Source organism: Pteropus medius, unplaced genomic scaffold, assembly GCF_902729225.1.
Source record: "Pteropus medius unplaced genomic scaffold, Ma_sr-lr_union100, whole genome shotgun sequence".
Classification (NCBI taxonomy): Eukaryota; Metazoa; Chordata; class Mammalia; order Chiroptera; family Pteropodidae; genus Pteropus; species Pteropus medius.
Genome location: NW_024354499.1, coordinates 15,536,157 through 15,558,384, shown reverse-complemented (window position 1 = coordinate 15,558,384; position 22,228 = coordinate 15,536,157). Strand labels below are relative to the sequence as shown.

At 36.1% G+C, this 22,228-nt stretch overlaps 1 protein-coding gene across 1 annotated transcript in view; it reads left to right on the top strand.

Annotated features, from left to right (window-relative positions):
• Nucleotides 1-19,831: 19,831 nt before the first annotated feature.
• The window catches only part of CHMP3 (charged multivesicular body protein 3), a 54,353-nt gene continuing 51,956 nt past the window's right edge, over nt 19,832-22,228 (top strand). Inside the window, exon 1 of the mRNA XM_039852739.1 lies at nt 19,832-19,989. Coding sequence (XP_039708673.1) covers nt 19,945-19,989 — 45 coding nt within the window. The 5' untranslated portion in view covers nt 19,832-19,944. The remainder of the gene's footprint in view (nt 19,990-22,228) is intronic.

The following is a 22,228-nucleotide window of genomic DNA, read 5'->3' as shown; positions in this document are numbered from 1 at the left end:
TAATAAATAAAAAAATAAGAGATTGTGAACTGGCAAGGTTTGCAATCTGTGAGGTCAACCAAGGGTTGCCTCGCCTAAAAAAAAAAAAAAAAAATACTCTACCAAAGGGATGAAAGGTAAAGGGGAAATGTTGGGTCTCTTTTGCTATTGGAGCTAACTAAAAATTTGGAGAAAAAATGGAAATTTAACTATTAAAATTACATTTTCGAATCGTCTGTTTTAACCATTCTATTCTTGTTCTTTGTTGTCAAAAATTTAAGTATATTGATTTATGATCCATTCTTTGCTTAATTTTTTATATTCTCACCAAAAATTTTTATTATTTCATATATAGTAGATCATTTTACTTCCTAATATTCCTGTGTAACAGAACAGAAGGAATTTCCACTTAACAGGTGATGAGAACTCAGGATAACCAAGATGTGACTAGGATACAGCTTTCGAATTTGAATGTCTTCAGGGCCCATATAAACAGTTTGAGTAAGTTGTGGTGGGGGCAACAGTGTGTATACTCCATGTAAAAGTATTCAAATTTTTTTTTTAAATATTGTGTCAGCAAATCAAAGCGGGTGGTGGCCTCTAATTTCTGGATAAAATTCTATCTTGCTCAGGGCTCTTTCTACTATATTTTCACTTAGAAATAAGTGTGTTTGTGGAAAAGATGGCTATAGGAAACTGCCTTTTGTCAAAATTATATTATGCTTTATGCGGTGCTAAATTACATACTTGTTACTGTCAAGTTCTCTTGGTTTTTGTGCATGATGAGATAATAAGCACTTTACATTATATTTTAAACAACTGGCACGTGAATATTCTTATTTAAAGTTTATTTTAAAATACACTCATAGTGTTGACAAAGAGGACACTTGAATTTATAACATATTTATTTATGAAGAACAAAAATAAGCTTAAAAATAGAAAGGCACACAAAGAGATGTCAAAGTTCAGGTACTAGTGTTTTCTTGTTTTCTTTGTTTTTTTTTTTTAATTTACTTTTTCAAGTTTTATTGAGATATAATTGAAATATAACATTGTGTAAGTTGAAGGTGTACATTGTGTTGATTTGACACATTTATATATTGCAATATGATTACCACTGTATCATTAGCTAACAATTTCATCACATCACATAATTACTATTTTTTTTGGATGAGAACATTTAAGATCTCTCTTAGCAACTTTCAAGTATATAATACAATATTGTTAACTATAATCACAGTGCTGTACATTGGATCCCCAAAACTTATTCATCTTCTACCTGGAAGTTTGTACTCTTTAACCAACATCTCCCAACTTCCCCCACACCCCAGCCCCTGATAACTACCATTCTATTCTTTGTTTCTATGAGTTTGGCTTTTTTTGGATTCTAGATATAACTGATATACAGTTTTGTCTTTATCTGACTTATTTCACTTAGCATAATGCCCTCAAGCTCGATTCATGTTGTCACAAATGGCAAGATTTTCTTTTATCTCATGGTTGAATAATATTCCATTGTGTGTATATATACCATATATTCCTTATCCATTCATCAGTTGATAGACACTTAGTATTTTCTTATTTTCTTAGCATCTACTGAAATAAAGATGCTTACACAGAGAAAATTTATTCTTACTTTACATAGAATTTGAATGAGCTTGGTGATCTAGCTTCCTAGTCTATAGAATAGAAGCTACATGTATAGAGACTGTGGAGTAGGGGTGGAGCCAGCTAGAGGCAGGCCAAACAAAGAAGTTATTGTTACAATATTTTGATAGTAAGGGACAGAAAGTACTAGGGCAAAAAAAGACCAAAACAAAAAACAGTAGTTTGTGACCAGGTAATACAGTGGCAAGTAATTTCCTGAGAGGATTTCACTATCTTGCCAACAATGACTCTTTTTAATCATGAAAAACATTTTACTAGTACTATTTGCATAAGAAGTTGGGAAAATTCATTATGATATTCAAAGTAGTTAAAACATTTCAACAAAGTGAAAAGTTTCTGTTTCCTGGAAAACTCATTTAGGAGGATGGGATGGGAAAGACAAAAGTCCTATTCCTTAACTCCCTTATAAAAGGTTAATACCTAACAGTCTTACTAGTTTTGCCATAAGCCATGCCATCAGTTGTATAATAGAGAAATGACTTTCATATATAGTGTAGATCTAGTTAGTGTCACTACTGTTAGTAAAATTCTGTGAGCTCTTTTCATTTAGTAATGTACTTTGAGAATTGTCTTGATAAAGCAGAGTCTGGTGATATTTCCACATGGGTAACTTATTTGGAGTTTGTGAGGTCCTTTCACAAAGACAAAGTAAGGTTTCAGACACAGCAAAAAGGAAGCTAGAACTCTGATATTTTCAGGGCTGCTTCTGTTTTTATTGTTTAAACGCTCTCCGTTTAGTTTTATCTAATTCCTGAGCCACACAGCTAAAGCAATAGGTTTCTGTAACAAAATACTTCAAGATGACTACTGGCTTTGTTGCCAGAGGCTTGGATAGCAGACATGTTTTAAAATGCCAAACAGCAATATCTTGGGCTTTTAAAACAATATTGTTCAAATTATTTGTTAATACTGAACATGGTGGACTGTGACCAGTTTTGATGTATATTGCTTTGCTTTAAAGCATCTTGTTTTGTTTGATGAGGAAAAAAAAGAATGTGGTTCTTACAGTTTTCTTGTTTAATATAATAGAATCTGAGTGTCAGAAGCAAATGAGAAGGCTGTTTTGTCCAATCTTTTGCCTTGATTTAGACTGTCGATGTCTCTGTTATGACAAAATTCATGCACTCGTCATCTAACAAAAAGCATGCTATACTTGCAAAAATCTGTAAACAGTCAACCTGCCACGGTCTGCAGAAAAGCAGTTAACTGGCAATGTAACAACGGCAGGTGCTGAAAGCCCACATTTGGACACTTAGTTGGACACTTCCCATGTCACCACCACCTTTGGGAGAGAGAATGAATCAGGAGTTCATCTGTTTAAAAGCTAGTCCTAATATAACCTACTTGCTTTGAAATATAATACTTACATTTATTCGTCAAACTGGCACATATTTAATCAGGATTTTTATTTAGAGAGAAACGTATGAACAGTAAGGTATTAAAGACCATCCCCATAAGTTCAGCTCCAAACTCATTCTATTACCCTGAATATCTCCAAAGCAGCTTTTTTTCTGTTTCAATGAAGGCAGATTTTCACAGACTCTGCTCTATTTTTATGGCTATGGAAAGGATGAGAGGTAATATGACAGTTTATAGCATAATGTGCACCAGCCTGTGTTGTACAGAAAATGGTGAAAGGACCCTTTACATTTGTAAAGTTTTCTAAGGGCTAAGAAAGATTGCAATAATCCATTCAGTTACATTCATTTAACTCTAAGGAGAAATGTATCTAACTGACCCATTTGGGGAAAATATATGTGTTTTATTCAGAATCTGCTAATCAGAAACCTACCTAGAGTTTGTTCAAACAGCTTTGAATTTTTAGTCAAGGAGAATGTGGTGGTAACTATGCTGCTTGTTTATCTGAGAATTATTACACAGTTTGTAGTACTAGTGTTTTCCGAAATAATATTACTATAGGGCAAACCATAGGTGGGAAGTAGAAAAGGCTTCTGATGCTTCATAACATGTACTAATCAAATTAAAAGGAGAGGAGTAGGACAAGAAAAAGGTGGAACAAATGGACAGTACTTTCACCATCTGTTCCTTCTTTAGCCACTTTCAACCATCCAGAGAAAATGCATTCTTTTCTTTAGTTAAAGTTCTTACTAAAGGGCAATATATCCATAAAAGAATATAAATCTTAAAAGTGCATATTTTAATTTATCACAAAGTCAACACATCACCCAGATCAAGAAACAATTGCCACATCCCAGGAACTTCCCGATTCCTTCATAGTCACTACTTCTACCACCTATAACTTCTAAAATTATACATTAGTTTTGCCTCTTTTTGAATGTTATATAAATAAAATCATATAGCATGTAGTATTTTATATGTAGTTTCATTTAAAGTTATGTTTGTGAGGTTCTCTATTGTGCGTAGCAGTAGTTTGTTCATTTTTATTTCTGTTAAGTGTTACATTGTATGCACATACCACAATTTTCCAGCTTTTGGCAATTACAAATAACATGCTATAAATATTCTTGTGTATGACTCAGGTTTACATAAGTTCACATTTCTGTTGAAGATATAATTTCTAGGTTATTAAGTGTGCCTAAGTTCAGTTTTGGTAGACACTGACAGTTTTCTAAAGTGGTTGTACCAATTTACACCCTCTTCAGGGTCCTAGTTCCACATTCTTACTAAGATTGATGTCACAATTTTTTTTTCATTTTAGCAATTCTTGTTGGTGTATAGATATCTCTTTGTAGGTTTCATTTGCATTTCTCCAATGACTAATGAGGCTGAGAACCTTATATGTTTATTGGCCGTTTGAATTACTTCCTCTTTTTTGAAGTCTTTGTTCAAATCTTGCACATTTTTCTATTGGGTTGCTGTCTTTTTCTTATTGAATCATGGAATTTCTTTATATATTCTAGATATAAGTTCTTTGTCCAGTATAGGTATTGCAAATACTTTCTCCCTGTCTGTGGCTTTATTTTGGAGGGAAGAAGGGATTTTTTTTCAATTGACAATCCTTCGTTAGTTAACTTAGGTAAGTCCAAAATCAGTCAGTGAAGATAGGTGAAAAACTAAGCTAACACAGTGAAAAGTGCTGTTTCATTTGGCAAAGGCCCACATATAACATAGACAAATTCATTGGAAAGTAAGATCCCATTCAATATCATGGCAAAGAAAGCAGCAGTCATGGCCTGACGTGAACAGCAGCCTGAGCACCTTGTCAAGGGATCTGTCAGCAACACAGATGGCAATGCCCACCCCACCCTCTGATCTGCCAGCTCACTTATAAGCACTGACCATTTCTCTAATGATTAGTGACCCTGAACATTTTTTCATATGTCTATTGGCCATCTGTATGTTCTCTTGGATGAAATGTCTATTTACATTCTTTGCCCATTTTTTAATTGGATTGTTTGGGGAATTTTTTGTTGTTTTTTGGTTTTGGTGTTAAGTTGCATGAGTTCTTTACATATTTTGAATACTAACTCCTTATAGGATGTATCATTGTTGAATATATTCTCCCATTCAACAGGTTGTCTTTTTCATTTTCTTGATTTCCTTTGCTGTGCAAAAACTTTTTAGTTTGATGTTCTGTTTATTTTTTCTTTTGTTTCCCTTGCCCAAGGAGATATATCCAAAAGAATATGAGTAAGAGGAGTGTCAAAGAGATTACTGCCTACATTTTCTTCTGGAAGTTTTATGGCTTCAGGTCTTACAGTTAAGTCTCTAATCTATTTGTGTTTATTTTTTTTAATATGGTGTAAGAAAGTGTCTAATTTCTTTCTTTTTTTCTTTCTTTTTTTTTTTTTGCATGTATCTGTCCAGTTTTCCCAACACCATTTATTGAAGAGACTATCTTTACTCCATTGTATATTCTTGCCTCCGTTGTCATAGATTAACTGACCATATAGGTGTAGGTTTATTTCTGTGCTCTCTATTCTGTTCTATTGATGTATGTGTCTGTTTTTATGCTAGTACCATGCTGCTTTGATTATCATAGCCTTGTAGTATAGTTTGATATCAGCTTGTGTGATGCCTCCAGCTTTATTCTTCCTTCTCAAGATTGCTTTGGCTATTCGGGGTCTTTTGTGATTCCATATAAATTTAGGACTATTTGTTCTAGTTCTGTGAAAAATGCCTTTGGTTTTTGATAGAGATTACATTGAATCTAATCTATAAGTTGCTTTGGGTAGTATGGATATTTTGACAATGTTAATTCTTCCTATCCATGAGCACACTATATGCTTCTCTTTCTTTGTATCTTCTTCAGTTTCTTTCTTCAATTCTCCAGAATAACCATCTGAGCCTAGAGATTTCTTTTTTAGGAGTTTAAAATTTATGAATTAAATTTTCTTAATTGAATGGTATCTATCATTCTGTCTACCATATTATAATCAATACTCTCTCTTGCAATATCTGTTTCATATTGGGTGAGTTATGGTAGTTTTTGTTTTTCAGGAAATTGGTTCATTTCAGCCTTTATTATCTCTTTGGTGTCTGTGGGGTCCATAGTAATTTCTGTTTTATTCCTTGTATTGGTTATTTGTGTGCTCTTTTATTCTTTGTCAGTTTTTCTAGAAGTCTGTAGTTTTTAATCTGGATTTTCACAGAACCAGCTTTTTGCTTCTTTAATTTTCTCTATTTCTGTCTTCAATTTTATTGATTTCTGCTTTTATCTTTATTATCTCCTTCTGCTTGCTTTGAGTTTATTTTGCTCTTTTTTTATGTTCTCAAGGTGGAAACTTAGATTACTAATCTGAAACATTTCCTTTTTTCTAATGTATACATTTTATGCTATCAATTTCCCTCTGAATTCTGAGTTTGTTGTGTTCCAAAAACATTGATATGTTATATTTTCATTTTCATTCAGTTCAGCATAGTTTTTATTTCCCCTGAGGCTTCCTCTTTGACCATCGATTCTTTAGAAGTGTGTTGTTTAGTTTCAAACTATTTTGACAATTTTTCTGTTCTTAATTTCTTGTTTAATTCCATTGTAGCTAGGGGACATTTTTGGTATGATTTCAATTCTTTTAAATTTCTTCAGGTTTGTTTTATGGGGCCCATGATATGTCTATCTTATACATGCTCAGCAGGCATTTGAAAAGAATGTGTATCTGTTATTGGATGGAGTATTTTACAAATGTCAATTAAACACTGTTGGTTGATGATGTTCTATATTCTTGTTGGTTTTCTTAGTTGTCGAGAGAGGAATGTCAAAGTCTAACTATATTATGGATTTGTCTACATCTTCATTTCAGTTTTATCAATTTTAACTGCACAATACTTGCAGTTCTGTGGTTGGTGTATACACATTTAGATTGCTATATATTCTTGGTAGATTGACACTTTTATCATGATGAAGTGTACTTGTTTGTTTCTAGTGGATTTCTTTGCTCTGAATTCTACCATAGCCACTCCTGCTTTCCTTGGATTAATGTTTGCATGATATATCTTTTTCCATCCTTTTACTTTCATCCTGCCTACATCATTTTATTTGAAGTGAGTTTATTGTAGACAGCATATAGTTGGCATGTTTTTAATCCAGTCTTTTTTTAATTGTTGTAATTTAATGGTAATTTTTGATATATTAGGCCTACATATTTTATTTTCTGTTTGTCCTCTGTTTTTCTTTTTGTCTCCCTGTGAGTTTCTTGATCATTTTTAGAATTCCATTTTGATATATAGTATTTTCTAAAATGCTTTATTGAAACATAACTCACATATTATATGATTTATTATTTAAAAGGTATAATTCAATGATTTTTAGTATATTAACAGGATTGTCCAACCATTACCACTATGTAATTCCAGAACATTTTCATCATCCCAAAAAGAAAGCTCATACCTATTAGCAATCACATCCCATTCTTTATTCCTCTCATTCCCTGGAAATCACTAATCTATTTCCTCTCTATATAGATTTGCCTATTCTATACATTTCATATAAGTGGATGCATACAGTATATATCCTTTGGATCTGATTTATTTCACTTTGCATAGTGTTTTCAATTTTTTATCCATTTTGTAGCATGAATCAGTACTTTATTCTTTTTTTTTGACTGAATAATATTCCACTGTATAGATATACTACATTTTATCCATTTATCAGCTGATGGACACTTGGGTTATTTCCACCTTTTAATTGTTATGAATAATGCCACCATGAATATCTGTGTACATACATTTTTTTGAACATATATTTTCATTTTTGACTATATATACCTACAGTGGCATTGCTGGATTATATGGTATCTCTTATTTAACTTGTTTCGTACCTCCCTCCCTCCCTCCCTTCCTTCCTTCCTTCCTTCCATTTTTCCTTCCTTTCTTCCTTTTCTTCTTTCTTTCTTAATTGTGATAACATTGATTAATAACATTATAATTAGATATCAGTATACACTACAGCATGCTCACTACCAAAAACCTAGTCTCCTTCCAACACCATATATTTGACTCTCTTTACCATTTTGCCCTCCCCTCTCTCCCTGTAGATTGCTTTAGGTAGTATGGTCATTTTACCAATATTAATCCTTGCAATCCATGAGAATGGTATATCCTTCCATTTATTTGTGACCTCTTTAATTTCTTTCCTCAATGTCTAAATAGCTTTCGGAGTACAGGTCTTTCAACTCCTTATTTAAATTTATTTCTAGGTATTTCATTCTTTTGATGCAATTATAAATGTGATTGTTTTCTTAATTTTTCTTTCTGTTTGTTATCAATATATAGGAACATGACAGATTTTTGTATATAGTTTTGTATCCTATTTTACTGAATTCTATTATTAATTCTATTACTTGTTTGGTAAATTCTTTGAGGTTTTCTGTTTCATGTCATCTGCAATAATGACAGTTTTACTTCTTCCTTTCCACTTTGGATGCCTTTTATTTCTTTTTCTTGTCTGACTTCTGTGGCTAGGACTTCCAATACTATATTGAATAAAAATGGTGAGAGTGGGCACCCTTGTTTTGTTTCTGATTTCAGAGGAAAAGCTTTCAGCTTTAACCATTGAATATGTTGATTAGTTGTGAACTTGTCATATAAAGTCTTTATCAAATTAAGGTAGGTTCCTTCTATAACCACAGTTGAAAGGTTTTTTTTTTTTCATAAATGGATGTTGATTTTGTCAAATGCTTTTTCAGCATCTATTGAGATAATTATTTGATTTTATCCTTGTTTTTGTTTTGATGAATCACATTAATTGTTTTGTGCATGTTGTTAAACTGTGTTTGCATCCCTGATATAAATCCCACTTGATCATGGTGTATCTTTTTAACATACTGTTGAATTTGGTTTGCTAGTATTTTTGAAAACGTTAGCATCTATGTTTATCAGAAATATTGGCCAGTAATTCTCTTTCTCTCTCTCTCTCTCTCTCTCTCTCTCACATGCACGCGCGCACGCACGCACGCACGCACATCTTTGTCTCATTTTGATGTCAAGGTAATGCTGGCCTCATAGAATGAATTTGGAAGCATTTTTCAGTTTTTTATTTTTTGGAATAGTTTGAGAAGGATAGGTACTAATTCTTTAAGTGTTTGGTAGACTGTAACTGTGTGGTCATTCAGTCCTGGATTTTTGTTTGTTGGGAGGTTTCTGATTACTGATTTAATTTCATTGCTAGTAATTGGTCTGTTCATATTCTGTTTCTCCCTGGCTTAGTCTTGGAAGGTTGTATATTTTTTGGATTTGTCCATTTCTTCTAGATTGTCCAAGTTTTTGGCATACAATTGTTCATAGTATTCTTTAATGATTCTTTGTATTTCCGTGGTGTTGTTTACAATCTCTCCTCTTTCATTTCTGATTTTATTTGTGTTCTTTCTCCTTTTTTGCTTGATCAGTCTTGCTACAGGCTTGTCAATTTTACTTATCCTTTCAAAGAACCAGCTCTTAGTTTCAAGTGATCTTTTCTATTGTTTTTCTTTTTCTATTTCATATATTTCCTCTCTGATCTTTATGATTTCCTCCCTTGTTGTTGTTGTTGTTGTTTTCATTGTAGTTGTTGTTGTTCCTCTTTTTCTAGTTCCTTTATGGGTAAATTTAGATCGTTTGAGATTTTTCCAGCTTCTTGAGATAGGCCTATGTAGCTATAAATTTTCCTTTTATAAGTGTTTTTGCTGCATACCATAAATTTTGTAAGTTTGTGTTTTTGTTTTCATTTCTCTCAAGGTAGTTCTTTATTTCTTGTTTGATCCATTTGTTGTTTGGAAGCATGTTATTTAATCTACACATATTTGTGTTTTTTCCAGTTGTCTTCCTGTAGGTGATTTCCAGTTTCATGGCATCGTGCTCAGAAAATATACTTGATATAATTTCAACCTTCTTGAATTTACTGAGGCATATTTTGTGGACTATTATGTCATCTATCCTGGAAAATGTTCCATATGCACTTGACAAATATGTGGTGAAATGCTCCAATCAAAAGACATAGGAAGGCAGAATGGATTTTAAAAACATGACATCTCTATGCTGCTAACAAGAGACTCTAGATTGAAAAAACCACATAGACTGAAAGTGAAGGATGGAAAAAGATATTCTATGCAAACAGAAGTGAAAAGAAAGCTGGGGTAGCAATACTCATATCAGAAAAAAATATACTTGGTCTTAGCCAAAAGGCTCTATTAATGTCTATTAAGTCAAACCAGTCTAATGTGACATTTAAGGCCATTATTTCCATATTAATTGTCTGACTGGATGGCCTAACCAATGACCTAGTGGAGTATTAAAGTCCCCAACTGTTATAGTGTTACTGTTAATTTCTGCCTTTATGGCCATTAATATTTGCTTTATACACTTGGGTACTCCTGTGATGGGTGCATAGATATTTACAATTGTTATAGCCTCCTCTTGGATTGACCCCTTCAAAATTATATAATGTCATTTTTTGTTTCTGTTACATTCGTTTTAAGGTCTATTTTTTTCTGATATGATCGCTTCTCGGCCTTTTGGCTAAGACCAAGTATATTTTTTTCTGATATGAGTATTGCTACCCCAGCTTTCTTTTCACTTCTGTTTGCATAGAATATCTTTTTCCATCCTTCACTTTCAGTCTATGTGGTTTTTTCAATCTAGAGTCTCTTGTTAGCAGCATAGAGATGTCATGTTTTTAAAATCCATTCTGCCTTCCTATGTCTTTTGATTGGAGCATTTAGTCCATTTACATTTAAAGTAGTTATTGATAGATATGGGCTTATTGCCATTTTTTTCTTATTGCCATTTTTTGGTTGTTTTTGTTGTTCTCTGTTCTTCTCTTGATCTCTTAATTTTTGATTTGTTGGTTTTCTTTAGTGTTTTGATTGGATTCGTTTCTTTATTTGTTGTTTATTTTTGTATGTTTTTGGTTTATGGTTTCCATGAGGTTCAAATATATCCATCTATATCTATAGCAGTCTATTTTAAACTGATAAGCATTTAAGTTCAATCACATTTTTGAAAGCATTAAATTTTTACTCCCTCCTTCATTCTTTTGTTTTTGATGACATGTTTTATATCTTTTTGTTTTGTGTACCCCCACATTATTTATTGTAGTTATAATTTAATTTTGCTATTGTCTTTTAACCTTCATATTAGCTCTTTAAATAGTTTATTCTCTGTGATTATAGTGTATTTGCCTTTACCATGAGACTTTTTCTTCCCTGTATTTTCTTATTTCTGGTTATGGTCTTTTTTTTTTGTACATAAACATGACCCTTTTGTTAAAGGTAAGGCATGTTAAGTGGTTGTGAGCTCCTTTAGTTTTTGCTTGTCTGGGAAATTATCCTTCAATTCTGAATGATAACATTGCCAGATATAGTATTCTAGGTTGTAGATTCCTTTCTCTCAGCAATTTAAATATCTCCTACCATTTCCTTCTAGCCTATAAAGTTGCTTCTGAGAAATCAGCTGATAGCATTATGGAGTGTCCTTTATATGTGAATTGTTTTATTTTTGCTGCCTTTAAGATTGTGTCTTTATCCTTAACATGACCAATTTAATTACAGTATGTCTTGGTGTGGGTCTCTTTGCATTCATCTTGTTTGAAACTCTGTGCTTCTTGGATTTCCCCAGATTAGGAGTTTTCAGTCATATTTCTTCAAATATTCTTTCTGCCCCTTTCTCTCTCTCTTCTCCTTCTAGGATCCCTATAATGCAATGTTAGGGCACTTGATGTTATCCCAGAGATTTCTTATACTATCCTCATTTAAAAATTTTTTATTTCATTTTGCTGTTTCGATTGGGTGATTACTCTTCTGTCTTCCAGGCTAACCTCTTCTGTATGCTGTCAGTTCTTTCTAATGTATTCATTTCAGTTGTTGTATTCGTCATCTCTGATTGGTTCTTTATTACATTTTCTATCTCTTTGTTGAAGTGCTGGCTTCATTTTTCCTACTCTCAAGTTTATTGAGCATCCTTATGACCATTTATTTGAGTTTTTTATCAGGCAAATTATCTATTTCTGTTTCATTGGGAGGTTTTCTCTGGAGTTCTTATTCCTTCATTTTAGGCATACTCTTCTTTCTCCCCAGAAGAAAGAAGACTTTCTATGATCGTTTCTATACGTTGGATAGAATAGCTATCTTTCCCTGTCTTTGACTTTCTTTGACTTTCTATGATTGTTTCTATACGTTGGATAGAATAGCTATCTCTCCCTGTCTTGAAAAAGTGATCTCTATGTAGACTGTGTGTTGACTAGTTTTGTCTGGCTGGTTGTAATCAGGGTGAGCACATGTGGTGCCCGGTGTGTCCCCTGGGCTGAAAAAGTAGGTTCCAGATGGGGCAGCCTGTTGTGTGTGTACTTCCTTGCCCTTCTAATCCAGGTGTGGCTGCCTGGTGTAAACAGAGTTGCTCAGGTGCACCCTTGACATGCCCTATTGTTTGAACTGTCTGTTGTCAGAGTAGGGTCTGGGCAGGGCTGTTCTGTGTGCTTGCATCTCACCACCCTACTGGCTCTGCCCTTTCTCCGGGGATGGCGGAGAGCAGTCTTGTGTGCATGCGCAGTAGCAGTCTGCTAGTTCTGCAACATCGCGAGGCAAGGCAGCCTGTGCACACACATGGCAATGTCACATTCACTCCACAGGGGGCAGCCATTCCAGTGAGGTAGCCCTATGTGCATGTGTGGCAGTTCCCCACTCTCTCTGCACTTTTTCTGGACAGGGTATCCCTGCTAGCTCCACACTCTTTCCAGGCAAGGGTGTCCTGCATGTGTGCACACCCCAGTGGGTGCGTGGAACAGTACCCTGTGGTACAACTCATTGGATCAATCTCCAGGTAAAGGGGCTCCTTGTATGCACTCTGTGGGGCCTTCGTGTATCTGCTAAATCTAACACATGAGAGGTGGCTGAGGATGTGCTATTGCACCCTGCAGGTTGGCCAGAGAACCTGGGTGGAGCTCCTGCCTACCATCCACAGTGCAGGGGAAAAATAAACAATTGTGTTCACCAGTTCCTCTGGTCCTGGGTTGCTCCCTCAACTCCTAGAGAGCTCTTATAGTTCTCCAACCTTCTCTATGCAGTGTCTCTCGTGCTTGTTGTGCAGAAGCTGTTCAATTGGCTCACAGTTGCCTCTCAGGAGGAATTACTCTACATGTCGGTGTACATTCAATGTGTTCTTGGGGTGGAGCAAGCTCAATGTCTCCAAACACACCACCTTGGACCCATTTCCAACTTTTCTAAGATTAACCACAAGTTCATCATGACTTCTTGTATCCAAGAAAAGATCATTGTTATTATTTCTAAAGCACATTCTTTAGAATTTTGTTTAGTATTGATCTATTGGTTTGTGGATTATTTTTTGGTCTGTTGTTAGTTTTTATCCCCCTGAAGATATCTTTACTTTGCTCTCATTTTGGGATGGTAATTAAGCAGGGCATAAAATTATAAGTTAATAGTTGTTTTTTTCTTTCTCTGAACTCTTTCTTTCATCTTCCATTTTTGCTATTGAGAAGAGTGCTTTCAGTCTAATTGTTATTCTCTTGTATGTAGCCTATCTTTTCTTTCTCACTACTTTTAAGATCATCTCTGACTTTGATATTCATTATCACTATAATGTATAGCTGTTTTTATTTATCTTGCCTAAGATTTATGTACTTCCTGAAAGTTAACATTTATATTTTTCATAAATTTGGGGAAATTATCAGCTATTATCCTTTCAAAATCTTTTCTCTCCCATTTTCTCATTTCAATATTTCTGGAATTTCAATTAAACATATAATGGCTATCCACATTCTTACATCCCTGTCTCATCTTCTTTCTTATATACTCTTAGTTTCTTTCCAAGGAATTTTGGATAATTTATATCTATCTACCTATTCACTTTACTTTCTTCAATTATTTGTAATCTGCAGCTAAATTTATTTATTGAGGTTTATTTAGCGACTAAGCTTTTATTTCCATTATTGTATTTTTCAATTCCTTAATTCTTTTTCAAGTTTACCTGGTCATTTTTTTATGGTCTCTTTCTTATTCCTTTCAAGTCCTTCTTTTATTTCTGTGAACATTTTAGGCATAGCTTACTTTTATTTCACATTTGAGAATTTTAATATCTCGAGTGCTCTGGAGTGCAATTATGACTCTTTCAAAATTTACTTTTGGCCACAAATGTTTGTTTCCTTTTGTATTTGGTAGTTTTATTTCTTAATTTGTAAGAATGACTGGATTTGGGGTACGTTCCTTTCAAAAGAGCTTACATTGCTTGTAAGGTACCCCCGCATGGTGTTATCAAGCTAGGAACATTTTAAATTAATATCGAGGCTTGGGATTTCCAACACCATGGAAATAATATAAGTTTAAACCCACTTGAGGGCAGCCTATAATTATGGTTTCTTAATGAAGCTTTCTACTTTTATTTTTTCACTAGATCTACAGCTTGAGACAAACATTTTCTTCTTGGCTCTCTTTGCCAGCAGATAGATTTCTTTCTTAGCCTGTCCTTTTACTGATGGTGACACGGTTTTCAAGGCTCTCAGCTTCAGGAGGTGTCTATTTTGCTTCATCATTTTGCCCAGCCAAAATTTTTGCCTCCTTTTCCTCTTCCCAATAATTAAAACTGGGCATACTATTTGATTTTCTTTATATGAAGTTCAAGAACAGATGAAACTAATCTATGAATATAGAAATCAGAATAAAGGTATGTTGGAGCTAAGATTTTGAAAGTATTTTAAATATTGATCTAGATAGTGATTTTACTGCTATATACACATGTAAAATTTTTATCAGATTTTACACTTAAAATTTGTGCACTTTACTCTCTATAAGTTATCATATTTTTTTAAAGTACAGCAATAATGTTTCTGTTATTGGATTACTGATTTCTCTTACTTTTTATCAACCATGCACATAAAATAGTTCTGATTGTGTTTTATGAAGACCCTCTATGTGTTAGCAGTGGGTTTTTTCAGATTATCCAGTCTACCATAGTGTTGAATGTGTAAGTCGCATGCTGTTCTAATTCTGATGTTGTTTTTGGAGACTTTAGTAAAGTATTGCTTAAATATTCCAGTCAGACCTTTTTAAAGTTCAGGCTTTGTGTCTGCTGTGCTGTTGGGAAATAAGGAAAAGTGTGTAAATTCCCCCATGAGGGGAACTTTAGTGGTAGAAATAGTGCTCTGGAGGGCAATGTGTGGTGGCTGCAGTGATTACCATGATTTCTCAGGGAAGGTACATCCTCCAAGCTAGAGTCAGGCCTCGGATATCTACTTCCCCCTCCCAAGTGGAAATCGTTCCTACTTTGGGGACAATAAAGGAGAATAGAGGTTTGTTTATTTTCTAAGTGTTCAGCTAACCAGTCTTCCTTCACCTCCTTTCTTAGCTAAAATGGGGCACCTGTGTGTATATATGAGGGTTGTAATGGGTTGAAATTGTAGCCCTTCAAAAGGTATGCTGAAGTCCTAATCCCAGTATCTTTAGAAGGTGACCTTATTTGGAATCGGGGTCATTGTAAATGTAATTAGTTAAGTTGAGGTCACACTGGATTTAGGGTGGGTCTTTATTATTACTGGTGTGTTTATAAGAAGAAGAGGGGAGACACAGAGCAGAGAACATTGCTGTCACTGAATTGTGTTCTCTCAAAATTCATATGTTGAAGCCCTACCCCCCAATATGATGGTATTTGGAGATAGGGCCCTTGGGAGGTAATTAGGTTTAAATGAGGTCATGAGGGTGGAGTCCTCATGATGGGATTAGTGACCTTATAAGAGGAAGAGACACCAAGCACTCCTTCTCTACCATATGAGGACAAAGTGAAGATAACCGACCCAGGAAGAGAGATCTCACCACAACCTGACAATGCTGGCACTCTGATCTCGAATTTTCAGCCTCCAGAATTGTGAGAAATTAAATTTCTGTGATTTAAGTCACCCAGTCTACAATATTTTGTTATGGTAGCCTATGCTGACTAATACACCACCACATAATGACAGAAGCAGAGAATGATGTGGTGCAGCAGCAAGCTGAGGAATGTCAATGATTGACATCCACCACCAGAAGCTAGGAAAAGCCCAGGAAGGATTCTACCCAGAGTCTCAGAGGAAGTATGGCCGTTCTGACATCTTATTTTGGACTTCTAGCCTCCAGTACTATGAGAGAATAAATTCCTGTTCCTTTAAACCACCCGTTTTGCCATTCTTTGTTACAGCAACCTAGGAAGCTAATATGAGGGTCACTGTAAGGTTCGTAAAGGAAGGTTGGAAATGGGCAGGAGATAACTCAAGGTCTTTCTTTGCCTGATCTGAAGTCATAACTGTGGTTAGGAGCCTGTGGGACCTGAAGGTTAGTCAGAGATGAAGATAAATCCACTCCAAAATTAATATATAAGTTATGGGAGGTAATTCAATTTTCCAAAGGTCACTTTATATTAACGTTTTAAGAATCTATCTGTTATATAAAACAAAGTGCATCTTTTTGGTCTTATTAGGTGAAAATTCCTGCCAGGAATTGGGTTGTGATTTTCTTGCCCCAAGCATTTCATTTAACAATCCACCTGATGAATGGGGAATAGTTGTGAGCCAGGAAGCTTCCCTGAGATTAGAAATCTTACTGAAATGAACAAGGATCAACTGGAGAGTAGAGGAAAAACATTCTTTTCTATTTTGCATTTTAAAATCAGGGCAAGATTTAAAGCATCAGGTATTGCAGTACCTCTCAAGTCGAGGATATGCATGTATTTATATTTTTCAGGGATCAGGAGAATGCACATAACGCCTTTGAAAATGTGAGTGAATAAATACCTATGTGAACATATGGCAGGGGAGTGTGATCCTGTTAAACACTTGCTGTGCTTGGCAGGAGCAAAGAGCTAGAATGCCTGCTCATTTAGTTCTTCCCACCCCCTCAGATGTGAGTCTTAGCAGGTGGGAAGATCTGGTGCTAGCTTCCTGTGGTCTATGTAGGAAGGAAACTCTACTGCCAGAGCTGCAGCTTTGTCCAATGCCAAGACAATATCAGGACATGAATAGACAGTATATGTTGTTCTGAAGCTGGAGCCCCCAAAATGTGTGAAAGATGTAGTGCCCTTCTGGTCTCTGAGGAGCAACTACACTGATGTGTTTATAGAGCTCTGTGAGGAGCTATGGGCTCTGTGAGATGCCACATGCCAATCAAACCTTCCTCCACACTCTGTTTGGCCTCTTAGAACAAGTGCAGCTTTAGGGATTGAAATATCCGTGGCCCAAAACCCCCATCTGGAAACTGGGAAGGCTCTTTGGACATGCTCTTCCTTTTGCACTGGATATTCTTCATCTCACTACTACCCGATTCTTCAGTCTCAGCTTATATACCGCCTGTTCAGGAAAGAGTCACTGATCAGCATGTTCTTATAGTCAGAGTTTTGTACATTTATAGTAATTAATTCAATTTTGTTTATCACCATTGTTTTTATTTATCACCGCTCTCCTTACCAGATCGTATGAGATTCTTTTTTGTTCAGTATAGTTTCCCTAGAGCCTGTACAATGCCTGACGTGTGGTAGACATTCAATAAGTATCACTGACTAATTGGAAGTCCAGTGTCCTCCTACCTGAAAAATTGCTGTGCCTTATAGTTCATTCTCAAAATTAAAAAAAAAGAGAGAGATATGGTGAAGAAGCCTTTAAAAAATTTCCACGCATCTGTTATTTTTGAAGAGCTCCTTCTCATTAAAAGAAAGAGAGGGACAGAGGGAAGAAGGGAGGGAGAAAGGAAATGAGGAAAGGAGGAAAGGAGGAGGGAGGGAGGAATTTATTGGAAAGTGGGCAAAGGATACAAAGAGGCAATTCACAGAAGAAATTCTAATAACCAACAAATATACAAAACTCTTTTATACTAATAATCACATACATGAAAATTAAAAACAATATTTTATACTGTAAGAGTGGCAAAAATGTAAAAGATTGGTAATATTCATTGCTAGCAAGGACTTGGGGAATAGGGTGCTCTCGTACATTCGTGATAGTTCCAAACTATGCAGCCTGTATGGAGGGCATTGGTAGTACTTTCAGAATGTAAACTATATTTATTATTTAATAGGGAAAAATTAGAAACTGCTAATGCCATCCAATAGGGAAATTGTTAAATAAACTTTAGTACATTCCAGCTATAGAATTTCTTAGCTATAGATAGTAACATCAGTGAAAATCTATGTAAAATTCCTTAAAAAGGAGATTTGCAGAACAATATGTATAATATGATCCCAATTAAATATATTAAGAACATAATGGTATATTCTCCAAAGAAAAAGGTCTTCAAGGAGTTACACCAACTATAATCTTTATAATATTGATAACAACTAATTGATATGAGTCCTGTGAGACCTTTACTCCTGAGGAAGTGAGAAAGAGGGGTTACTTTTTACAATGAACATGTACTGCTCTTTTTAAAAATTAAGTATGATTGACATAAACTGTATTTAGTGTCGTTTGTTTTGACATTGTATACATCTGTGAAACCATCACCACAATCAAAATAATTTCCATCACTCCCAAGAGCTTTCTTTTGCCTCTTTGTAATCCCTCCTTCATTTCCGAACCAACTCCTGTCCCCTAGCAACAACTGATCTACTTTCTGTCACTACAGATTAGTTTGCATTTTACAGAATACTATATAAATGAAGTCATACAGTATATACTTTTTTTTTTGGCTTCACTCAGCATTATTATTTTGAGATTCATCCACATCACCGCATGTATCAATAGCTTGGTCTTTTTAATTGCTGAGTAGTATTCCATTGTATAGATCTATCACAATTGGTTTATCCATTTACCTGTTGGTGGACATTTGGATTACCTCCGGTTATTGGCTATTACAAATAAAGATGATATGAACATTCATGAACGAGTCTTAATAAAGACATGTACTTTTTCTCCTATTGAGTAAATAGCTAGCAGTGGAATGGCATATGCTAGGTGTATGTTTAGCATTTTAAGAAATTGCCCAAATGTTTTCAAAGTGGTTGCACCATTTTACATTTCCATCAGAGATAGGAGCATGGGATTGAGGGGCTACATGAGCGGTCTCTTCACCATCATAAGGTGAGATAATAACAGCAGAGATTGCCCAGCTAAAATGTGTCTAGTACTTTTTAGTCACAGAGTCTTCTGAGACTCTGATTAAGGTCATGGTCCATGTGGCGTGTTGGACCACACCCACATACAAATGCCAGGTAGGAAACATCCACGTTGGAAATAGGGATAGCCTGAAGAAAAGCTGACACTTGGGATGGAAAGCTGAGGGCTGGAGTTTAAACATATTGAAAAACTACAATTATTAAGTCCTGGTAAGAGGGGGAGAGAAAATGATGTCTAGATTTTACTGACTAGGCGATGGTGCTGACAACAGAGGGGAGGAGTAGGTCTGGTAGCTGCCCCCGTGCGGTGCCTACCCGACACAGGTGAAGCTGTTCCCGAAAGTCGTAAATGTACCTCATCAGTATGAGGGGCAGCTGTAATCACCAGGTGTAGTCAATAAATTCCAGTCTACCAGTGAACGCACACACACACACACACACACACTCGCCACCTCGCCTTACCTCCTCTACAAATACACACACACACGCACACACACACACACACACACACACACACACACACACACACACACACACACACACACACACACACACACACACACACACACACACACGCACACACACACACACACACACACACTCGCCACCTCCCTCTACAAATCCCCTCCCAGAATATACGCAATTACGTAATCTTTCTGACAAAACTCTGCGCGACCTAGGTTTGCGCATGCGTAACACTAACTGCTTCTGGGCGTCGGGACTCCCTTCTTTTCACCGGCCCCGCCCAGGCGGCTGCCCGTGACCTCCCTGGTCGCGGGCAACGGAAAGCCGGAAGAGGCAAGACGAGTTCAGTAAGCCATGGGGCTGTTTGGAAAAACCCAGGAGAAGCCGCCCAAAGAACTGGTAAGGGCTGTGGCGGCGGCAAAGGAGCGGGTGGATTTGCGTGGGGCATACTGGAGTTGGTGAAGCGACTGGACACTTCCCCCGTGATGGGTCAGGTAGGCGCTCGGCCGCCATTTCCGGGGCCTCCCACTCGACCGAGGGGCCGGAGGAAGAGTCTCTAAGGAGATCGCTGTGGCGAAGGAGAGCCCCGATACCTCAGCACTCCCAGGGCAGCCGAGGGCTGGAATAAGAGTTCCTCAGCCTTGGCATAGGGCGTGTAGGCGGCGACGTGGTCCTGGCCCTGGAAACCCCTTCCCTGTGCGTGTTGGTATGTCCCGCCCGGAACCTTTCCCTGGCGCAGGCCCCGCCCCCTGACGCCGCCTGTGGACTGCGGCCGACCTGCGCTTGCCCAGAGTGTAGTTCCCGGTTTAGGTGCGGGAAGATCCCAGACACCTGCCACCCCTTCTTCACCTATCCTGTTGTATTGAAAAGGAGGCTGTTTCCTCTTTCCTCCGCTCTACGGCGTTATGTTGATCCCAGACTCACATTAGTCGTAGCAGGACCTGATTCGAAAGAGTGATATCAAAGATAACCTGGCTTCGAATTCTTATCTTGTTAACTAAGATAATGTGTAGTGGTTAGGAGTGATCTGCAGAGTCAGTCTACCTAAGTTTGAATCCTGGTTCCCCACAAATCAGCCTTGTGATCTAGGGAAAGTTCGTGTCTCTCAGTCTTAGTCTTGTCTGTCAAGGAATGATAATAGTATCACTTCAGAGTCACTGAACATGAAAAAATATAGTTTTAGCTAGTAGTGCTAGTTACGGTTAATGCTTTATAAATTTGATAACTTTGCATCCAAGTTCAGACCAATCGCATCGGTATCACCTGGCAGCTTGTAAGAAAACATAGGCTCTACCCAAGACCTGATGATGAATCATAATTTGAAATCTGATAAGATCCCTAAAATCCTTTATTTAATAAGTAATCTCACCTATTCAGCTCTGGCAGGCATATTTTGAAATCAGTGTCATGCATCATGAAGTTGCTGGCATATAATGTGTGTTAATTTTGATTATATTTGTTAATCACAGGTCCTAGAACAGTAGGTATTCAGTAAATATTAGTTCCCTCAGGCAACTTACTTAGTTTTACTCCCTGGTAAAATAAAAATTGTGGTACTTAAATGACTATGTGACATTACTTTGCAAGTTAGAGTATAGTATAAATGCACATTTTGTGGCATGTAAGTATTCTAAGATGCTTGTTATAGTAGAAATGTATTTTTGGTGTTAGCGAAAGATTATTACATTCAGTGTTTCACCTTAGCTTTGCCTTTCATAAAATGAGATAAGATTCTGGGAAAACGGTCTCAATACTATTTAAATTGATATCTAGTATATGTATTACGTATGAACATTTAAGACTTTTAAAATTATAAACATAATTGCTAAGAACATGATGTCAGTATATTGTTCCAGCTAGGTAACCTACCTGGGAAAGTAAATTAACACCAGAAAATCACAAGCTTGATGCATGAGATTGTATTTTTAAATATGCCTGCCAGAGGGATATTATAAAGATGAAATAGAGAGCCAAGGAATTTATAATCTAGCAAGTAAGATAAGCTTTTCAAGAACAAGTCTGGATTGGGTACCACATACATAGTTATAGGAATTCAGAGGTTGCAGTTATCACCCGCAGACTGGGTGATCAGTCTGATTTGGCCCTCCACCTTCATGTTTTCCATACGCCTCTTGCCTGTGAATTGGTTCTTGATGACTTAGTGGCATTTTTAGTGTGTATCAGATTATTTTAACTGGTGCTGCAGATACTGTGCCCGAGATTTTCTTCAAGTTCCCCTTCACAATACTCCAAGCTTCCCTTTCAGTTCTGATTATATACTGTTCAGATTTGTCATAAGAGTGTCTGTGTTTGCTTTAGGTTCAGCTTCTACCAGGCTAGCTATACCTTTTGATTATGACCAAGGAAAGTGTTTTGTTACCTGCCACAATTATTTAGCATTGAGTTTATAATTCCAGAAAGTGACAATAAAATAGGGATGAGAAATACTTTTTTCTCTGTAGAGCTGCTGACAGACAGATAATGTATTGAGAGCCATAAATAAATAAGAAGACAGTGTCTGGTGTTTTAGTTTTAGTTAGCTTTTTCTTTTTCTTTTTTTTTTTCCCGAGAGGGAGGAGAAAAATTTAATCTTCAGCTTTATAAAATAAGTAAAAGCAAATAATGTGCTAATGTTGGC